This window comes from Aquarana catesbeiana, linkage group LG12 (genome assembly GCF_042186555.1).
Source record: "Aquarana catesbeiana isolate 2022-GZ linkage group LG12, ASM4218655v1, whole genome shotgun sequence".
In the NCBI taxonomy this organism is placed as follows: Eukaryota; Metazoa; Chordata; class Amphibia; order Anura; family Ranidae; genus Aquarana; species Aquarana catesbeiana.
Genome location: NC_133335.1, coordinates 101,344,584 through 101,366,933, shown reverse-complemented (window position 1 = coordinate 101,366,933; position 22,350 = coordinate 101,344,584). Strand labels below are relative to the sequence as shown.

General features: G+C 42.8%; 1 protein-coding gene across 1 annotated transcript in view; it reads left to right on the top strand.

Annotated features, from left to right (window-relative positions):
- Positions 1-22,350, top strand: part of UQCC1 (ubiquinol-cytochrome c reductase complex assembly factor 1) — a 373,374-nt gene that overhangs the window by 101,814 nt on the left and 249,210 nt on the right. The window contains exon 3 of the mRNA XM_073608229.1: positions 5,753-5,893. Coding sequence (XP_073464330.1) covers positions 5,753-5,893 — 141 coding nt within the window. The remainder of the gene's footprint in view (positions 1-5,752; positions 5,894-22,350) is intronic.

Here is a 22,350-nt window from a genome sequence, read left to right as displayed (position 1 = left end):
TGGTGAGTTTCTTGAAGTTGTCATTTTTTTTTTCTACTTCTTTGCAAAATGAAGATTTTATTTTTCCCACAAAATTGTCATTGTAATAGGTTATTTCTCTCACATGGCATGTGCATACCATGAATGACGCCCCAAAACACATTCTGCTACTCCTCCTGAGTATGGCGATAGCACACGTGTGAGACTTTTTCACAGCCTAGCCACAACTTAGAGAGGCCCAACATGCAGAGAGCACCATGAGGTGTTCTAGGAGCATAAATTACACATCTAACTTGTTGACTACCTATTACATTTTTGAAGGCCCTGGAGCACCAGGACAATGGAAACGCCCACAAAATGACCCCATTTTGGAAAGCAAACACCCCAACGTATAATCTATGAGGCATAATGATTCTTTTGAACGGTTCTTTTTTTTTTTCCAGAAGTTTTTGGGAAAAAAATTAAAACACATTTTTTTACACAAAGTTGTCCATTTATAAGATATTTCCAACACATAGCATGTACATAGCAAAAATGACACCCCAAAATACATTCTGCTACTCCTGAGTATGGCGATACCACATGTGTGAGACTGTTACACAGCTTGGCCACGTACAGAGGCCCAACATGCAAGGAACACGTCAGGTGTTCTAGGGACACATAGCATGCACATACCAAGAATTACACCCCAAAATACATTCTGCTGAGCAACGGGTAAACAAAAGATTACCTGTAGTTTTTAGTAGCGTAGTTGTCCACGGGAGGATAGCACTGCTCCAGGACAGCAACAGCGAACACAATTGTCCAGGCAACAGGCAGGAATACTGTCCATAGTCAGTAAAGGCTGCAGGCAAGGGATACTGTCCATATACAGTCTAGGGTCAGTGCAGGCAGAGATATTGTCAGCAGTCCAAAATATTGGTCCTGATAGTAGGCAGGAACATGGTCCATGTGGTGTGGTCAGTTCATGTGACAGGCAGAGGCATGATGGCCGTAAGTCCTACAGGCAACAGGCAGAAGTAGGGTCTCTTTCAGGACAGAATGGGGACAGGGGTAGAGGCTTCTCTCACCCAAATCTCGGCCTCCGGTCTCCAGACCCTAATCTAGGAATGAGAAAACAAAAAAAAATGTTTTCTTCAACCAGAAAAACAATTCTGGAGCATTTGTGAGACCCCCCTGTGTTATGAATCCCACTAGTCCAGTAGCGGGGTACAAGATCAGTCCAGGAGGCAGACAGAAAACATGGTCAAACAGTCCAGGGTCAGTTCCAGATCAGGCAGAGGTATGTACAGAAGTGGTAGGCAGAAGCGTGGTCGAATAACAAGTCAAGGTCGGTTACGGAGCAGGCAGTGGCATTAGGGTTGTGATGGTAAATGGCAGGAACTGAGGATTACATTTACTAATAATTTACTGAAGTATGGTAACGGCGGAAACAGTCACCTATGCAGGGGCCTGGTTGGGAAGGACACGGGACAATAATAAGAGGTGTCTCCTCTAACTCCTCTACTGGTACACACCTTACATCTTTTTTGATGTCTTTGGCCTGTTGGTTTCGGAAATATTTTATCGGGAAAGTGGCGTTTTGGAGAGTCTACTATGAACATTGGAGCTAATGTTTTCTGGTGGGCCATTCGGCAATATAAGGGCAGTGATAATTTCCTCCTGGTAGCCAAGGAAGGGTTTGGGGCTTTCGGTGGAGTTGCAGTAAATTTTATATAGGAGTTTTATATGGCCAAATGAAAAAAATAAATCGCTACTTTTTTATACCAATGGTATGTTCATCTTGTGGCAAGGTAGGGTTCGAGCATTTGGTAGTTGAAGTCGAGTCCACCCATAAAAATATTGTATTCGTGGACACATGTTGGCTTTTGGATGGGGCCATTCCTTCTGGGGATTTCCACGTAGGTGTTATTGTGGATCGAAGACAGCATGTAGACATCCCTTCTGTCCCTCCACTTCACTGCCAGAATTTCCTTGTTTCGCAGACTTGCCATCTCCCCTCTTCTTAACTTATTATTGACAAGCCTTTGAGGAAAGCCCTTCCTGTTCTTTCTCACGGTGCCACATGCTAGCGTCTTCTTGTGGTTGTGGAACAGGGGCAGACTCGTGTAGAAGTTGTCTACATGCAGGTGGTCACCTTTCTCCAGTAGTGGGTATATAAGGTCCCAAACAACTTTCCCGCTTGATCTTAAGTAGTCTGGGCAATTAGGAGGATGCAGCTGGGTGTCCTTCCCTTCGTACGCTATGAAGGCATATGTGTACCCTGTGGTTCAGTCACATTTATTATACAGGTTTTGTATAGCGCCAACAGTTTGCGCATCGCTTTACAACATGAACATCATTTGTACACTTTCACCCCATAGCAGGCCCTTTTGCTGGGGATAAATTGCTTGATTCCCAGCCTGCCACTAAATTTGACAAGTGACTCATCCACACATACAGTATGTGTTGGTCCAGGGTAAACTGGGGGAATTTTTCAGACAAATAATTTAGAAGTGGCCGAATTTTGTAAAGCTTGTCATAATTTTGGTCATTTCGGGAAGTCCCATACAGAATGTGGGGCCCAAAAAAATCTTAAACGCCTCCACTGTTAGGTCTCTCCACTCATAGGGACGGGCTTAATAGGACGTTGGGATACGCAAAAGAAATTGTTGTGCATACAGGTTGCGCTGGGTCACAATTGATGCTAGTATGTCCTCTGTAAAAGTTCAGTCAAAGAAATTGATTGGGGAAAAATTCTCCGTGTCCACCTGAAGTCCTGGCTTGGCAGTGAAAGGGGGAATGTTAGCTACTCCTGAGTTAGGAGGAAGCCACAAGGGGTTCTGAAGGTCATAGGGAAGGCTGGCAGTGACACCCCACTGGTACTTATCCTTTTTTGCCGAGGTACTCTGGTGCTGGTGGATGGTACTGTGGTGCTGGCGGATGGCAGAACGCCTTCGTTTTGCAGGCAGATTATCTTCCTCCTCTGAGTCTGTCAGTGTTCCACTGCTTAGGACTGACTCGTAATTTACATCAGACTCAGAATCTGAATTTGAAGAGGAATCTGAAGTAGAGAGCTCTCCGTTGCTCTCATCAGCCGCACTAACAATTTGGTACGCCTGCTCGGCGGAAAAGGATTTTTTGGACATTATTGTTGGCGGTGATGAGACTGCACTGTCGTGTGATAAGCCTGCACTGATGGGCCTGCACAGATGTTTGCTAAGCTTGCACTGATGGGCACTGATGAGGCGGCACTGATGAGCCTGCACAGATGTTTGCTAAGCATGCACTGATGGGCACTGATGAGCCTGCACAGATGTGTGCTGATAAGGCTGCACTGATAGAAACTGATGGGGCGGCATTGATGTGTGCTAATCAGCCTGCACTGATGGGCACTGATGAGGCGGAACAGATATGTGCTAATAAGCTTGCACTGATGTGCACTGATGTGGCGACAGATGTGCACTGATTGATGGCACCGATGGCAAAGATGTGCACTGATTGATGGCACTGATGAGTCGGCACAGATTGGCACTGAGTCGGCACAGATGGCACATATATGCATTGATGAGGCGGCACAGATGTGCACTGATGGCACAGGTGGGCACTGATCCTGATGGGCCCTGTGACACTGATCCTGATGGGCACTGTGACACTGGCACTGTTTGGGCACTTGTGTTGACACTGTATATTAGAGCTGCATGACTCTGGCTAAAATGAGAATCCAAATTTTTTTGCTTAGAAGATAAATCACAATTCTCTCACGATTCTTGCGGCGTAACATCATCTTTTACATTAAAACAAAACAACTTGGGCTAACTTTACTGTTTTGTTTTATTTTTTTTTATTCATTGAAGTGTATTTTTTCCCAAAAAATTGCGTTTGAAAGACCGCTGGGCAAATACAGTGTGACAAAAAATATTGCAGCAATTGACATTTTATTCCCTAGGGTCTCTGCTAAAATATATATAATGTTGGGGGGTTCCAAGTAATTTTCTAGCAAAAAATATTGATTTTAACCTAAGAAACAAGTGTCGGAAAAAGATTTAGACTTTAAGTAGTTAAACTTCCTGCAGTTACAAGTTGTGAAAAACTTGGCAGACTGCCTGGATTGTTTTTTCACACAGAAGTTTATACCTTTGATCTAAGAAGGAAGAGTTAGTTACAGTTTTCATGTTAAAAACTTGGCAGACTGCCCGGATGTTTTCTTTTGACAGCTGAGTGAGCAGATAAGTCTCTCCACTTTTGTTATATGAAAGAATCTGCAATCTCTGCAATAGAGATCGTCAGGGGGGTTGAATCGAGATCACGTTTTTTTAACGATTAATTGTGCAGTTCTACTGTATACACTGTGAAATCAGATTAAATCACTGCTGCACACTGCACTCACGCTGCACCACTGGTCGCTCTCCCTTCTTACACGCGGTCTCTGTGAGAGGAGGGGGAGCTGTCAATGGGAGATGATCTCATATGTTTACATTTGAGATCATCTCTCATTGAACACGCCGATTACGTGGTAAATGGCCGCTGTGTTTGGGCATTTACTGCTATCTGTGATTGGCTGTGTCCAAGGGACACGGCCATCAGAAATGTTCCTCGATGCGTTGAAAGGGGAGGATGTCATATGACGGCGTCCCGGCAATGTAGGTCATTCGGCTATAGCGCGGATACGAGGACTTTAAAGTGGTTGTAAACCTTTTCATATACCCAGTGAAGTGACTGGTCTCAGGTGATACACAGAGATAAACAGGTACAACTTCTGTAGGAGGGTTTGTTTTATTTGCAGCCCTCCCTTCTCCAGTCCAGAATTTATACGGCTTGTCTGAGAGTTCCGAAAAAAAAAAAGGGACGTAGAACTAAAATTACACTCTGCAGAGCTCAGTGAGTAGAGCTTTAGGAGCTGATTGGAGGGAAGGGAGTACACACCCCTTCAAACAGCACACAGATACAGAGCTGAGGCTGTCAATCACAGGCTGTGCGCTGGCTATCCCTCCCCTGTCACAATTTTTCTTTTGGTGTCAGGAAAACTTATCAGAAGTGATTCATGCTAATAGCAGAGGAATGAGGCAACAGAAATGACACTTAGTTAAGGCAAGTACACAATATAGAGGGATATGCTTTGTTCATATGTCATGTCTGAAGTTTACAAACTTTAAAACATTTAGACTTTAGAGCCACTTTAAGTCCTTCCTCATGGCTTTCCATCTCCTGAGATACATGCACACATTCTGCATCCATCCCACAATGCATTGCCTGGGACCCGAATGACCAATCAGCAAGTCTGGGAATTGTCACTTGAAGTTGGAGGCATGCCTGATATGCAGGTGGAACTTTATGAAAGTTGATCTTTGAATTGGGACTTAATCGGGCCGCTGGGGATCACTACAGGGGGCATTGCAATGGGAAAGGTGGGTGAGCTTGATAGATTTATGTTGTTATTTACCAATTGTTTCTGTTAGTTTACAGAATTTTTCCTGGGTTTACTTTAAAAGTTGAGTCCACCCAAAAGCCAGTAGCTGGGTTTAAATTCCAAAATGTTTTACTACATCAAACTGTACCTTTTTGATGGTCACAATGTACAGTAGAAAGCTGCGCTGTTGGCAGAGATTAGCTGATTTTGGAAAGGGAAGCTTTACAATGCTGGTACAGAAATCAGGCAGTAGAGATAAGACTAATGTATTTGACTTTCCTCTAACATCTCTCACCCAATGCTAAAATAATTAGTAATAAAGGTTATGCATGCTTGTTCATTCCTTTTATCTGTTAATTTTTATTGACTTGTGCTTGTTTTTAGAGCCTCTGCACTTTTACGAAGGGGTTTCAAAATGAATGCAGATGGATTTGGCACAAAACAACTCATCCGACACGGATTACCGCTGCAACACAGATTACTGACCCAGCACAAATACGGAGGACATTGCACACCAGCTACAAAGTAAGGCAAACATACTAAAACAGAGGCCTGGGGATTACAAATATATCTGAATGTTCCAATTTGCACCACAGCCTGATTAGAAACCTCATTGCAATATGCTAGTTTATGGTTTACATGCTATTAAAACCCAATTCTAGTTATTATTTTAAAATTGGTGTTTCATTTCAGATATTGAGGGAAAGGGTTAAAGTGTCTCTAAACCCACGTGATAAAAAAAAACTATCAATAAATGGTGTATTACATGCTGTTCATACTCAGTCACTATCAGTTTTGTTTTCTGTATTCTACAATAAAACTGATTGATCCTGCTGCTCTCTATCTCCGCTCCTGTTCATGTCCCTAATTCAGCTAGGGATTTACAGAGCAGTATTGGCAACTCTGCACATGCTCAGTTTTCAGTGAGTTTCTATGCTGGGCATTTCCTCCCTATCTCATCTGAGCATCCAATGTGACTATAGAGTCACACATGTGGGTGTATACACAGTGGTAAATGACAGCCCACTTCTTCCCTCCTCCATGGCCACCAACCAGCTAAACACGATTGGGGTGTTATATTACTTGTAGATTAGTGGAGGCTTCACCTCCCTCTCTTTTCTAAGACACAGGGGCATGACACAGCCTGTGACTGGCAGAAATCTGCCCACACTATGTTATTGCCAAAAAATAATAAAGGTTTGATTTCAAATATATATTTGTATGACCAATTTAAACAGTTTATTTATGATAATTAGTTGTTTTTACTCTGTATCCCAAAGGCTGTTTTTTATTTTTATTTTGAACATGACCAGCAGCAAAGGACTAGAAGCTCCTCCTGCTTATGTTTCCCTACAGATCTGGGTCATGTGACAGCTGTACAATATTTAGGAAGACAGGTACTTAGATTTTTTTTGTTTTTTATTATTATTAAATACAGTGCCATCATTCTTATACAGAAATAGAAGGGACAATGTTAATTGAACAGTGTGTGTTTGGTGTCACTTTAAAACCTCTGTCAGTTTTTTTTGCTTTTTGTTTTTTGTTTTTGTTTTTTTTTGCTGCCTGTACCCTATTGGGGGATACATAGACAATTTTCCCACACACATTTCTGCATTTTATGAAATGATTGGGTACAATGGCCAGTGCTGTCACTGACAGCCTTTCTGCTGTATGGGACGTATGCCAATGGTCTAATAGTGGGGCATGGAGGAGCCTTCCTAGCCGAATAGTGAATTATTTATACGGTGCCAGAAATTGGGTGCTTTTTGCTGTAACTGTGCAGTTGGGGCTTGTATGTCTTATTCATTTTAATAAAGGGTGCTGTGGTGTTTTGTTTTATTACCTGAAGGATAAATAGACAAGAAAGTATATAATCGATGTGGAGTTGAGATGAGTGAAGCAGTTTTCTGGATGACAAAGCTTTGAATAGGCCTATTTTGGACCCCAGTAATAATTTAGGAGTCATTCTATGGGGAGAGTGTATCACTCAGGGATTTTGGGGGCACAAGTAGAGAAGCTGGAGGTGTTCTGTAGTCCCATGATATGTCTTGTTTTTGGTTGAAACAGCAAGTTTCTTCTAATGACAAGAGGACGATTTTGCATCGTTGGCGATTGATGGACTTTTGTTTGGACACTTAATACATCTGATTAGTTCTTTTGATTTAGGATCACTATATATGCACTGTGTGTTTGATACATATTCAACAAATGGCTATACAGCAGGTAAAAACAACTTCCTTTCCACTAAGCATGGGAAATAACATCATTACTTGTCTTCATAAGATGGACTGAAATTTGAAGTTAGGGAACTCCAAAATTTCACACTGTCCCCTATGAGGGGTTAAATTCTAAAACTTCCTGTACCCTATTGGAAGATACTGTACATAAACAGATTCTTCCCACACATACCTCTGGATTCTATAAAGTGATTGGGTGCAATGGCCAATGCTGGTACCATAGAGACATACAACAATGCAGAGGCCACCATTACAAATTGTTTTTGTTAGCCAAGCATGGTTACAGTCCAGTGTTTCAGAGGCAGCGGCAGTTTATCAAAAAGACACATTAGTTATGTCACCTATAACCTGTTTGTGACATGTAGGGGTCCTTTTTGCCCTTAGTACTTTATATTGAAGGCTGCAACTATGCTCAGATGAAATAAAGTTGATATGGCTTAATCTTTTAAGAGATGGCTTCTACAGTGAGGGAAAAAAGTATTTGATCCCCTTCTGATGTTGTACGTTTGCCCACTGACAAAGAAATTATCAGTCTATAATTTTAATGGTAGGTTTATTTTAACAGTGAGAGACAGAATAACAACAAAAATATCCAAAAAAACGCATTTCAAAAAAGTTATAACTTGATTTGCATTTTAATGAGTGAAATAAGTATTTGATCCCCTATCAATCAATATTTCTGGCTCCCAGGTGTCTTCTATACTGGTGACTAGCTGAGATTAAGGGAGTGTTTCGAATCTCAGCTTGTTACCTATATAAAGGACACCTGTCCACAGAAGCAATCAATCAGATTCCAATCTCTCCACCATGGCCAAGACCTAAGAGCTGTCCAAGGATTTCAGGGACAAGATTGTAGACCTGCACAAGGCTGAAATGGACTACAAGACCATCGCCAAGCAGCTTGGTGAGAGGGTGACAACAGTTGGTGCGATTATTCGCAAATGAAAGAAACGCAAAATGTGACGGAACGTCCCACACTCCACTTGAGTGCTTCCATCAGTATACTGCTTCCTAAGTCCTGGAACACGAGTCCAGTGGATCTGGTTATAGGAACCCCCAAGAACCAGACAACACCAGTCTTGGAGTACATCAGGAATAGCCTTTTATTTGAGATCTCTCACAAATATATACAGCAGGGTGACTAAAACCTAACCTAATTAACATGAGCTAATTAATCTAATCCTTTAGACAGCTTAGGTGACTAAGAGACATAACCTTTAGGGGTAAGACTTTACGTCTCCTAGCTCGCTGACTATTCAATACACATTACCATAAACATCAACACAGGGTTCATTAGCACAAACAACAATGGGTGGAATACTCTTAGAAGCTGTGGTAAGCCAGATTAGACTCATTTACATTATAGAGGATAACAGACAGGTGGCTGGAGTTGATGATATTAGCATCTCCTCACAGTATGTGTCCCAACATTATGAATCAGTCACTATTTCTAATATAGCAAATACAGGGTCCCCAGAGTCTGTGTGTCCTGGGGGACAAGGACCCGAATCCAAAGCAACACCACCTCAAGGGTCCCCAGGCATACAGCTCACAAAGCGCACCGTTCCCCCAAATGCCAGGGCCCATAATCGGTAGGCAAGAGGATAGTATTCAGTCCACTCCAAAAGCCCCTGTCCCGGGTGAGTCTGTCACACAAAAAAACTGTCAATCTCCCTCGGTCTGGGGCTCCATGCAAGATCTTACCTCGTGGAGTTTGTGATGAGGAGGAATCAGCCCAGAACTACACGGGAGAATCTTGTCAATGATCTCAAGGCAACTGGGACCATAGTCTCCAAGAAAACAATTGGTATCACACTATGCCGTGAAGGACTGAAAGGTCCCGCAGCACCCGCAAGGTCCCCCTGCTTAAGAAAGCACATGTACAGGCCTGTCTGAAGTTTGCTAATGAACATCTGAATGATTCAGAGGAGAACTGGGTGAGTGTTGTGGTCAGATGAGACCAAAATAAAGCTCTTTGGCATCAACTCAACTCGTCGTGTTTGGAGGAGGAGGAATGCTGCCTGTGACCCCCAAGAACACCATCCCCACTGTCAAATATGGAGGTGAAAACATTATGCTTTGGGGTGTTTTTCTGCGAAGGGGACAGCTTCACCACATCAAAGGGATGATGGATGGGTCCATGTACCATCAAATCTTGGATGAGAACCTCCTTCCCTCAGCCAGGGCATTGAAAATGGGTTTCGGATGGGTATTCCAGCATGACAGTGACCCAAAACACACAGCCAGGGCAACAAAGGAGTGGCTCAAGAAGAAGCCCATTCAGGTCCTGGAGTGGGCTAGCCAGTCTCCAGACCTTAATCTCATAGAAAATATGTGAAGGGAGCTGAAAGGTTGAGGTTTACCAAACATCAGCCTCAAAATCTTAATGACTTGGAGAGGATATGCAAAGAGGAGTAGGAAAAAATCCCTCCTGAGATGTGTGCAAACCTGGTGGCCAACTAAAAGAATCGTCTGATCTCTGTGATTGCTAACAAGGGTTTTGCCACTGAGTACTAAGTCATGTTTTGTGAAAGGGTCAAATACTTATTTCATTTTTTAAAATGCAAATCAATTTTATAACTTTTTTGAAATGCGCTTTTCTGGATATTTTTGCTGTTGTTATTCTGTCTCTCACTGTTAAAAGAAACCTGCCATTAAAATTATAGACTGATCATTTCTTTGTTAGTGGGCAAATGTAAAAAATCAGCAGGGGATCAAATACTTTTTTCCCTCACTGTACATCATTTCCCCTTAGGAGATTCCCCTTCACTAAGTGTCCTGATGCCACACTGTGACAGGATAGCACTGGTTCATAAATAAGGGGAAGGATCCCAAAAGGAAAAACAATCAACAATAAAAACATGACAAATGTGTCTCAGTGCAGAGATTTCCTTTATTTTCTGCCCTGTAAATTTGACGTCAGGGGAACTATCTTCTGACAGGCATCATCAGAAGAAGATTTTTTCTTTATTCCTGTTCTGTTGATGACTCATAATTTTGGATATCCCTCATTTTTAGTGCTGATGAAAATATTCACCAGGAAAAATAGAGTAGGGGCAAAGCAAAGACAGCAATAAAAACCTGGCAGTAATTTTAACCTCATGCTACTCCTAATTAAAACAAAAAAATGGCTTTAGTAACAATGTAACACTGATGACTATTATACAGTTTGAATACCTTTTCCTAGGATCACACAGGGCATGTTCTTGCCTGTAAATAGTATATATAATAGTCTATATAAAGTGACATGGTATATAGTAATATATGGGCATGATCTTTTCTGTAAATAGTATAGTCACTGTCACATTTAAACTGAACTCCAGAGAGTTAGCAAAATCCAACATTTTATCCAGCTATGGTGTCATTAAACATGTTTTTTTACGACTGACACAAGTACCTGAAACTGACTTGATGGCAGGCTGTACTGCATTTCTCAGTGCTGTACATCAAACCCAGACCGCTTGAAAGACAAGCAGAGGTAGGAAGGAGAGGGTGAAGATCACCGACGTAGGCTTAAGTGTCGTTGGCCAAGAGAAGAGGGGCTTAAATCCTAGTACACACAATCAGAAAATCAGATGAAAAATACCGCTTTCGAAGCGATCACGTAATAATCTGATCTTTAGTACACAGCTTTCGAGAGCCGATCACAACAGTTCGTCCGAAATTACCCAAAGGGACAAGCACAAAATATTTTCATATGTGGTACAATACAAGATTGTATGATTTTCATTCAGCCAGTACAGTTTTCGTCTGAAAAAAATCGGAAGAACAAGAATGCGCATGCTCGGAAACAAAATAATACATTACTATACAATACAATACAATACATTAGATCACTGCTGAAGTTGCATTCTGTCGTATGAGAATTTCCGTAAGTTGAGTAACCTCTTCATTTTCGATATGAGACTAGCATACAAAAAACAGACGAACATTAGTCATATTATTCTCTTGTGTGTACAAGGCTTTAGGGTTCGACGGCTTAGGTGCCCATGGGGCGCTAGGGTGGCTCAAAGCCAGAGGTTCCTGGAGGCAGGAGGCTTAAGTCTCTTTAGGCGGTGGGGGCTTAAGGGCACATGGTCTGGGAGGCTAGAGGGGCTTAAGTCCCCTCGGGCGCCGGGGGGCTTAAAGGAGTTGTAAAGGCAGAAGGTTTTTTTAATGCATTAAGATAAAAAAACCTGTGTGCTGCAGCCCCCCTAATATTTACCTGAGCCCATCTTTATCCAGCGAAGTTGCAGGTGTGTCTCAGATGCCCGGGGCTCCCCTCCTCATTGGCTAGAACAGAAGGCGTGAGGGCGGGTCATGGCTCTGTGTCTGAATGGACACAGGGTGCTGTGACTCTGCCCGGGTGCCCCCACAGCAAGCTGCTTGCTGTGGGGGCACTCAACAGGAGGGAGGGGGCAGGAGCACAGAAGAGGGACTCGAGAAGAGGAGGATCTGGGCCACTGTGCAAAACCAACTGCACAGAGCAGGTAAGTATAACATGTTTGTTATTTTATTTTTTAAACAAGACTTTACAATCACTTTGAGGGCGGAAGTTTCCGGTGGCGACAGGCTTAAGGCAGCTTGGGCACTGTTGGCTTGAGAGCGGAGGTTTCTGTTGAAGAGAGGCTTAAGTCCCCTTCAGGTGTTGGGAGCATAGAATTATGCATTAAGGTGAAAAAACTTCTGACAGTGACCAGCCCCCTAGCCCCCTGTTTTACTCACCTGACCCCCTTCGATCCCTCGGTGAAGACGCGCTATACCTCTCTGCCCGAGCTTCTCGGCTCTTGTTTGGATAGATTGATAGCAGCACAGCCATTTTCTCCCTCTGCTGTCCATCAAATACAATGACACGGGCGCCGGGGGGTGGGAGCGAGTCCTACATTCTGCGTCTATGCAAATGCTGGACGTGGGAGCGCGCCCACAAGGTAAACCCTGGGAGAGTGCTTCTCCTAGGGGGGTTATACGATGCGGGGAGATGCTGATAGCACTGCCGGGGGACACCAGAAGATGATAATCGGGGCCACTCTGTGCAAAACTAACTGTACAGTGGAGGTAAGTATGACATGTTTGTTTAAAAAAACAAAGCTTTACAATCACTTTAAGAGTTCACTGGAAGTAAGGGGCCAAGCCTAACCACTGAAAAAACACCCCACACCATAATCCCCCCCCCCCCCCCCCTCCACTAAATGATTTAGACCAGTGCACAAAGCAAGGTCCATAAAGAAATGTATGAGCGAGTTTGGGGTGGAGGAACTTGACTCGCCTGCACCAAGTCCTGACCTCAACCCGATAGATTTGGGATGAATTAGAACGAAGGGATGAATTGGGATGAATTAGAACGAAGATGCAAAGGGTGGGCCAACTCAATATTAAACCCTTGCAGACTAAAACTGGGATGCAATTAACGTTCAAGTGTGTATAAAGGCAGGTGTCAGAATACTTTTGGTGATATAGTGTACAATATGTATATGTGTGTGTATGTGTGTATATATAAAAAATAATAGGGGGGGGGGGGGGGGGGCAGAGATCAGTCTGGCGCCATCTAGTGAATAGTAATTATATTGATCATCAATGCTTGTTTCTAAACTTGTATGTAGCTCAAAAAAAGGGAAAAAAGGAAACTGTCACGTTTCACAAAATTACAACATATATAACCAATAAATATAAAAAACAACAATATAAATGTTTCCATAAATATAAAAAAAATGTAAATTATAAAAATTTCAGAGCTATATAAAAATGTCAGCACTCACCACTGACCTACCAATTTACATTTTTAAAGGGGCCCTAACCATATAACTACCCTATTAATTAGAGATGAAAAATATAACTATTAGATCTAAGCATTGTCGATAAAGGCATTCTCATCCCAGTCGACATTAAGGCCATAAGGGGTCAAAGACTTAATTTTATGGATCCATTTGGTTTCTAATTTGGAAATTTGTCTTTTAATTGCACTCCCTCTGTAATGTGGGGTAAAATTGCCTCTACCCAAAAAGATCCTGTGTGAGGGATCATTATTATATATGGTTGTATAATGTATAGGAACCGAGTGGCCTTTAAAGTCCTTTTTAATATTGCTGATACGATATAGAAACCAGATTACATTTTAGAAAAGATCTAAAAAAGCTTGTCGGTGGTCTCATTGGCAGCGGCTCCTGTTGTCCTATGTTTAAGGATAGTTTGGGGTCATCTGGCTTAATTAACACCCATCCATCCTTGGACGTATAACAATAGGCATCTCTGTCGTCCTGACCACCGATTGGCTTTTTATAGACCTCACTCACCTAGTTCACAGCTGCCTGAGAACCCCACAGAGGATCCATGATTCCCGAGGAGACAGATTTTTGTGCTACAGAAAGTTGCGTATTTCTATGCAATGGGGTATCCGCAGCCTCAGCAGATGTAAGTAATTTTCTTTTTTTCCTATTGATAAACCATCTAAGTTAATCACCATATGTAAGTCACTTACTACACTAAAAAGGCTCTCCCACCTCCCTCTTTTCTTTTCTGGTGGACACCCCGCACTGCCCCATGGGCTGATAGCCAGTCCTTGCAGCCAAACTCTGACTTTCGCGGACCACCGCATTCTAAATCAGATTACATTTTAGGAGCCATTATAGAAAGGTTAAACATATAGAACTTTTTTTTCACAACTGATGAAAGAAAAGAGAGCGCAAGAAATTTGTTTAAATGTTTCTCATCTCTTGGATATAGCTGTAGTAAACAAAACCTCTAAATGTAGTCTCCTCAAAAGATCTCTTTTTAGGTTGTATATCTTTGTTTCACCAAACTCTTAGATTTGTATAATAAAACATAGTGGTTGACCACTGATATTAGAATATTTTTTCAGGGTGTGTGTCAATGTTTGTAGTTTATTTTTTGCTTTTTTCCAGCACCTATATATAAAGAATGTTGTTGACCCAAGCATTTTGTCTCTAGTCTTTATAGCATGCTACAGTAGGGAAGTCATGACCTCTAAAACCCCGGTGGATAAAATAAACAGGCTGTGGTGCATTTGTGGGCTTAACTGAAGTGTTTTGTCACCTTAGGTGATAGAGAAAAATATATTCTGCTTGAATAAACCACACTTTTTTATCTTGTTTTCGCCACTGTTATAAAAATGTTTGTGGAACACTTTTAAAGCTGAGCTCCAGCCAAATGGTTAAGTACACAGATGAAAATACATGTGTGTGTGAACCATTTTACGTGCCTGAGTATTTGCCCTTCACTGCAATGGCACGCAGCTTAGGTAACAACACAGCCCAAGTGGATTATGGTACAGCAGCACCCTAATGAAGTCCTCACTTTGCTCTCTCCTCCTGTTAGTACATCCCTCTCCCAGTTTAACTGCTGTTGTGTATTATAGAAGGCTGGTGTCAAGTCAAATTCAAATACTTTTAACTTATGTCATTTTAAATTAATTTAGCAGTTGTTTAATAAATGCATAATGGCATTTACGTGTGTTTTATAATTTTTTATTATTTTATTATTTTTTTTTTTTTTTTGCAATTTGGTTTATGGCAACGGTTTGAAAACTAAAACTACAGTAAGTAGTAAAAAAAAACAGGATACCCAAAGAGAGTAGTGCAGTGGCAAACAGTAGGTCTGACCAAACTTAACAGTGGGAGGAGCTTAGGGGACCGGGTAAATTCACCTTTACAGAAAATATGTGAACTTACACTGGACCCCAAACCCCCCCCTCCGGGTCCCGCTGTACCTGAGTCTCCTGGTCACCCGCTGTGAGACATCAGGTCACCACTTCACTGGTCTGGGGATTTGAAATCCCTGTGGCTTAATCTCCTATACATACCTCGTAAAGGTACATATAGGAGGCCTCCTAATTGGTCAGCGCCGTCACATGAACGGCGCCGACCAATCAAAACCCACCTAGCCTGTTCTGTCAGCGCTGGAGAAGGAGAGAAAGCTGTGGGGATTTCAAATCCCTGGATCGGTAAAGCGCCGACCTGATGTCTCACAGCGGGTGATTGTGAGACTCAGGTACAGTGGAAATGGGGGGGATGGGGATGGGGGTTCATTGTGAGTTCACCTTACAAATTTTCTGTAAAGGTGAACTTACACTTTAAACAAAACCCACAAGCAGCGCTCTCCCCCACATTACCCTTTCAGCAAAAATTCTCACTTCCCCAATAAAAAATCCAGCACTAGTCTGCACATTCATCCCTCCAAGCACAAACCTACTGTTGCTGGCTTTTGAAAGGCAGGTTCTGAGAGACAGGGGGTTGTCAGCATCTGTTATTCCCACCATGGCATGTAATTCCACCTCTCGGAAATTTACCATTGATCCGGGAAGGCCTAAATTTCATGATGCGAGACTGCAAGTTTCAAGCCACGCACCTTCGTGTCTTAAAAAATTGGCTTTTCTCCAATGAGACTTTCATCAGAAGCTTGCTTTGAGTAAGATTAGGGGCCAAGTTTCAGCACTTGCAGTTTTCTTTCAACGTCCCCTGGCTACATAATTCCTTAATTCATACTTTTATTCAAAGGGGTAGACGTGTCGCTCCTCCGATAAGTTCTCCGTTGTTTCCGCTGGACCTGAATTTAGAATCGGCCCTACAGAAACCTCCCTTTTGAGAATTTTAGGGAACTTACCTTGGTGACTCTATCCCAAAGGTTTGCTTTTTTGGTGGTGATCACGTCTACTTTGTCTTGTAAATCTCCTTATTTGGTCTTGCACAAGAATAAAGTGGTTTTTCATCCATTTCCTTCCTCCTTGATGAATGAAGGTAGTGTCCGATTTTGATCTGAATGAGGACATTGTTCTTCCACCCCCTTGACTGCGCCTTTCACATCCTAAGGAAAATTTCACTTCACTCCTTGGATGTGGTTCGGGCTGTACATGTGTATCTGTCCACTACAGCTTTTTTCTGTAGGTCTGACTACAAAAAATGGTCCATGAAAAGGTTTGGCAGCTTCCTCTGCCACTATTTCACAATGGATTAGACAGACTCTTGTTCAGACTGTCATGGCACAGTCCACCAGTGTGATTAGAGCATCTTGGGCTTTTCAGCATCAGTTGTCTGTGGCTCAAGTTGCAAGGCAGCTACCTGCCCTTCTGTTCATAGTTTTACAAGGTTAATGTTTGGGCATCTTCGAATGCATGTTTTGGGTATAAAGTTTTGCAAGTGACAGTTTGAGGCTCTTTGATCTTTTCCTACAACAGGTTTGAGAAAGAAGGGTTGTCCTTCAAACCCCCCCCCCCCCCTTTCCAACAGCATGTAGAGGTCACCAGGAGGCATTAGGTAGTGGCACAGAATGCTGTTTATTGGCGGTCTTTTTGACAGCTGTCAGAGTGGATCCCTGTGATGCCAGCCAGGGGATCTGGAGCTGCAGTTCCTGCACAGTCTTGATTTGTATCCATCTTAGAGATTCCTACCACCCATGCAGAATGTCAAGAATTTTAACAAAGTGTGCTATTTTTTTTCTTTTAATAAATTGTATACTGTCATGCTAATGAGGATCACGCGCTCCTGTTTTTTTTTTTTTTGTTCTTGCTCGAGCTGCTTTGGGTCAGCCCGGATCTCCTTTGGAAGCTGCAGGATCCTCTAATTAGGTGCTCCTTGATTATCCTTCTGATCGGATTGAATTTTATTGATGCTTCTGACATTGGACATTAAAAGCTGGGACCTATAGCGTGATTTGCTGGTTTTAGGATTTGCTTTCACTTTTGTTCTTCTCCTAGGAGTTCCTTTTGTGGGTTGCATTTTTTTACTCCTGGTTATCCACCCCTTGATGATTCATGACATCCCTACAGTCATGAATAAAACCAGGCTGTGTCCTTCAATGAACAATAGAAAACTGGATTTTTTTCTGCTCTCCATAAAATCCCCTTTTCTGGGTTCATTGAAGGACACTGCACCAACCACTCTCATATATTTTACACTGCATTGTGACTAACTGAGCTGCCTATCACAGATGAAGGGCTTTGCCACTGGTTAGGACTGTCTATAGGCAGTGCTGCATTCTTTTTTCTGCCTAGTGTCCTACTCCTGAAAGTGGCGCTATAACCCTACAGTCAGGAATGATACCGCTGTGTCCTTTAGTGAACAGAAAAGAAAAAAGTTAATAGATCCTGATAAACCTAAATATTTGGGAGTGGAAATTGTCACCCCTCTCAAGATATATTGACATCAATATGCATATTTTCTCCAACCTTGTATCCTCAAAAGTATACCCAAGAATTAAACGGTCTACTCACAACTTTTCTATGGCGTCCTAGGCTTCCTAGGTTCTCTCTAACCACACTGCAACTCCCAATGGGGGAGAAAGTGATTTTACAGTAAGGAGAAAAAAATCCAGCAAAAACTGGGACTGGGTCAATCTATTCTTTCCTTGCTATCTTGGAAAAGCTCCAAAATTGTTATAATATGGGCATTGGGAAGAGTATAAAGACTATTTATTTAAGTAATAAAGACATGTCAGAAGCCAAATTTGTGAAGAACATGGGTCACATAGGGCCATCTAATGTATTTAAAGGTTTTATTGGTATCTAAAGCCGACAAGAGAGGAGTAAGGAAACTGGGGTTTGGTACATTGTGGCTGGATCTACCTGGAATATATCACATTTGGTCTATGAGCATTCATTAAAGTGGGAATAACAAACGATTTGGCTAAAATATTAGCCAGAATTTTATCATCTATATTAATCAGGCCTAAGCATTTTTTTATAGAAATAAAATGCAATCCTTTTAGGATACAAATAAAATCCTTCAAGAATGTCCGTATAGATCCAATAAAGTTAAACACGTGAAGAGCACCTCAGGTTTATGTCTAATATTCTCCCATACATGGCGAAAAGAATCCTCCACCTACACCACAGCACACTTACCCTTGGATATAGACCACCAAGTTATAAGCGGTCAAACAGCACTCAATCAGCCACTAGACACAGTCAGACTCCCAATAGACTTCAATGATTTTATGGCTTGATCGTGGTCTCCCTTCTTGGTCACTTCAGAGGTCAGATCACCATACATAAATGTCAAAGGGGAGAATAAAACCGCCTCATGGTGTAGTATGTAAAAGCACTTCAATACTTTTTAAAATAGTCTAGAATACTCACAATAGGTATGGTCAAATCAAGCATGTCAAAAACTGCATATTAACGTTTCCAACCAACAAGATGGCCACAGTCCCTGTTGCTCAGTGACATTACGTGTCCACGCTCCAACCAATGCATTTTTTGTAATCAGACATCATCATTGACGTGGCCAGCATCTGTCACTGCACTAATCTAAGGGTAGGGGCTGGAAGTATCCGCCTCCCACTGATTGCGCTCCAAAGCACAATAGAATAACTAACCGGAAGCAGAAACAACGCCGTGACTGGAAAGGTTGTGTTTAATGACACCGGGACCAGAAGCAACCTGCTTAATACTCAGAACCAGAACTGAAAATTAGCCAGCGTATTGGGCCTTCTTTGGTTACAGCTCCATTCTCCACACCAATTGACTGGACGTCTGGGCAGATCCTGGCTTGGGGTTCCTCTTGTTTCTCATCCAGCCTACTTAAGGTTTCCCCTAAGGAGTCACTTTCTGTTGCCACCACATCAGTATCCTTTGCATATAGAAATTTCCGGGATGTGTTCTGTAAAAAATCAGCTGCGGTGCTTTCTCACAGATCATTTGACACTCTGGATGAGGAGACCACCCCTGAACCTGAGCTGATCACTCCTACCTCATGCATTCTTGCCCACTCTACCACCCTGGAGTCAAAAATTCCTCCTGGCAAGACCTTTGTCCCCATTGAGCTAAGAGTTAAGATCCTTCCTTGGGGACATGATTCCAATTCTATCTCATTAGTTGCCACTATTGGTGGCCTACTCTTCTGCCTCCATGGGGTTTCTTCCCATATTGTTTCTGACAGAGGTGTTCAATTTACATCTCGCTTTTGGAGAGCCTTTTGCAAATCCCTCCAATATTATATTGGATTTTTCCTCTTCTTACCACCCTCAATCCAATGGACAGACTGAGAGGGTTAATCCGGTGTTAGAGGTCTTCCTCCACACTCTGCTCATCATGACGATTGGTCCTTTCTACTCCCGTGGGCAGAATTCTCTCACAATAATCACGTTAACATCGGTTTTCAGAAGACACCCTTTCTCACGGTTTATGGAAGACACCCTCAGCTCCCTCTTCCCATGACCTGTTCTCCGGACATTCTAGCTTTGGCTACGGTTCAAGAATCATTCAATTCTATTTGGGGTGCCCTCCGGGCAGCTGCTGACAAATTCAAGGGTTTTGCCGATTGTCGCAGGCGTAAGCCGCCTTCTCTACTGCCAGGAGACAAGGTCTTGCTTTCCACCAGGAACATCAAGCTCCAGGTCTCTTCTCTGTAATTTGCCCCAAAGATTCATTGGCCCGTACACTATAATTTCCAAGTTAAACCCCGTTTGTTTTAAACTTCAGATCCACAAAAGCTTTAAGATCTCAAACTTCTTTCATGTTTCCCTTCTGAAGCCTTTAGTTATCAATAAGTTATCTCGTCCTTTCCCCAGCTTGGTTCCGGTCTCAGAGGATAATCAGGAGTACGAGGTTAGTCAAATTCTGGATTCCCAGGTCTGTAGAGGCATTCTTCAGTACCTCGTGCATTGGAAAGGTTTTGGTCCTGAGGAGAGGTCTTGGATCCCTGCATCTGATGTCTATGCATCTCGACTTTTGAGGAGGTTTCATTTGAAGTTCCCCTCCAAGCCTGGGTCCGAGCGGGGGAGGCCTCGTAAGGGAGAGGGGGTCCTGTCATGAATCTGCAGTGACATTTCATGCCCTGACTGTCTGCTTACCTCTCTGGTCTATCAGCTTTAGGGACTGTGCTACCACACCTGTGTGTTTAAGTAATCTTCTCTCAGTATGGCTCCACCCCAGCCTCTAACAGAAACACTATTTAACCCCGTGCACTGCAAGCCAGCTTTGCCCAAGCACCAATTGTCTGAAGATTGCACAAAGATCTTGTGAGCCACAGATGGATTAATGCCTATAAAGTGAATTCCAATACCTAAATAAGCTGCACACACTAACCACGTTTCATATCGTGTATGTGACAAAATAAAATAAATTATTGTGTATGCGCTAGGAAAATAAGCCAATACGTGATAAAAATTAAATAAAATCAAATAAATAAAACCAAAATAAATTAACAAATACAATATAGTAAAATCTATGAATAATCAATATTAAATACTATAAGTAATAATCAGTGCCAATCGCCTGTGGAAAAAAGTGAATAAAATACACAACTAAATATATAAATATAAATCAGCATGCGACATGCAAAATGTGGAAAGTCCAGGTGCTACTTTTATAAATGAAGTGTCCAACAATTCAGTACAGATCAATTCATAAAAAATATATAAAAATCAAAGTGCAAAAATTAGTGTTCAAAAAAGTAGGCATTCCTCATGCTCTTCCTATAAGGTGTGCAAACAACGGCGTGCTTCAGTGCCCTCCAGTGACCCCCAATTGCTCATGCGCTCACCTCTGAGCGTGTGACCCAGTGGTTAAACAGTGTCTAAACACGCATTAGAGCCACTCCAGGGCTCATACAGGGTCTGCTGGTAATGATCTGCACCTCGATCAGATAAACACCAATGGCAACATGTATGAGAAAGAAAGGAGACTACATAGCATAATACCGCCAGGGATTTATTTCAAAACCATATAACCAATTCCCTCCAGGAGGGTACTCACAATGTATAAGTGCGTAAGGCCCCTTTCACACTGGGGCGGTGGGGGCGTCGGCGGTAAAACAGCGCTATTTTTAGCGCTGTTTTACCATAGTTTTTGAGGCTGTATTCGGCCGCTAGCGGTGCGGTTTTAACCCCGCTGGCGGCCGAAAAAGGGTTAAATCCGCTCGTACAGCGCGGCTATATATATTACCGCGGTATAGCCGCGCTGTCCCATTGATTTCAATGGGCAGGAGTGGTTTAGGAGCGGTGAATACACTGCTCCTTCACCGCTCCAAAGAAGCGGTTGGCAGGAATTTTTTTTACCGTCCTGCCAGCGCACCGCTTCACCGCTTCAGCCCTCGGGCTTTCACACTGAACAAACAGCGGAGGCTGTTTAGGGGCGGTTTGCAGGCGGTATTTTTAGCGCACTACCGCCTGCAAACCGCCCCAGTGTGAAAGAGGCCTAAGTGCACCATCCTATCCAGAGTATGGTATACAGGGATACAGGTAAATCCTATGGCGTGCGGTGCGGTGTGTAATCCTCTGCCTGTCTGTGTTGATAGCTTTGTCCTGCCCCTCCCCTACGCGTCTTCCCCAGATGAAGGCACATGATCCCTGTGCCGAAGACACGTAGGGGAGGGGCAGGACGGAGCTATCAACACAGACAAGCAGAGGATTACACACCACACCGCACGCCATAGGATTTACCTGTATCCCTGTATACCATACTCTGGATAGGATGGTGCACTTACGCACCTATACATTGTGAGTACCCTCCTGGAGGGAATTGGTATTATGGTTTTGAAATAAATCCCTGGCGGTATTATGCTATGTAGTCTCCTTTCTTTCTCATACATGTTGCCATTGGTGTTTATCTGAGCGAGGTGCAGATCATTACCAGCAGACCCTGTATGAGCCCTGGAGTGGCTCTTATGCGTGTTTAGACACTGTTTAACCACTGGGTCACACGCTCAGAGGTGAGCGCATGAGCAATTGGGGGTCACTGGAGGGCACTGAAGCACGCCGTTGTTTGCACACCTTATAGGAAGAGCATGAGGAATGCCTACTTTTTTGGACACTAAT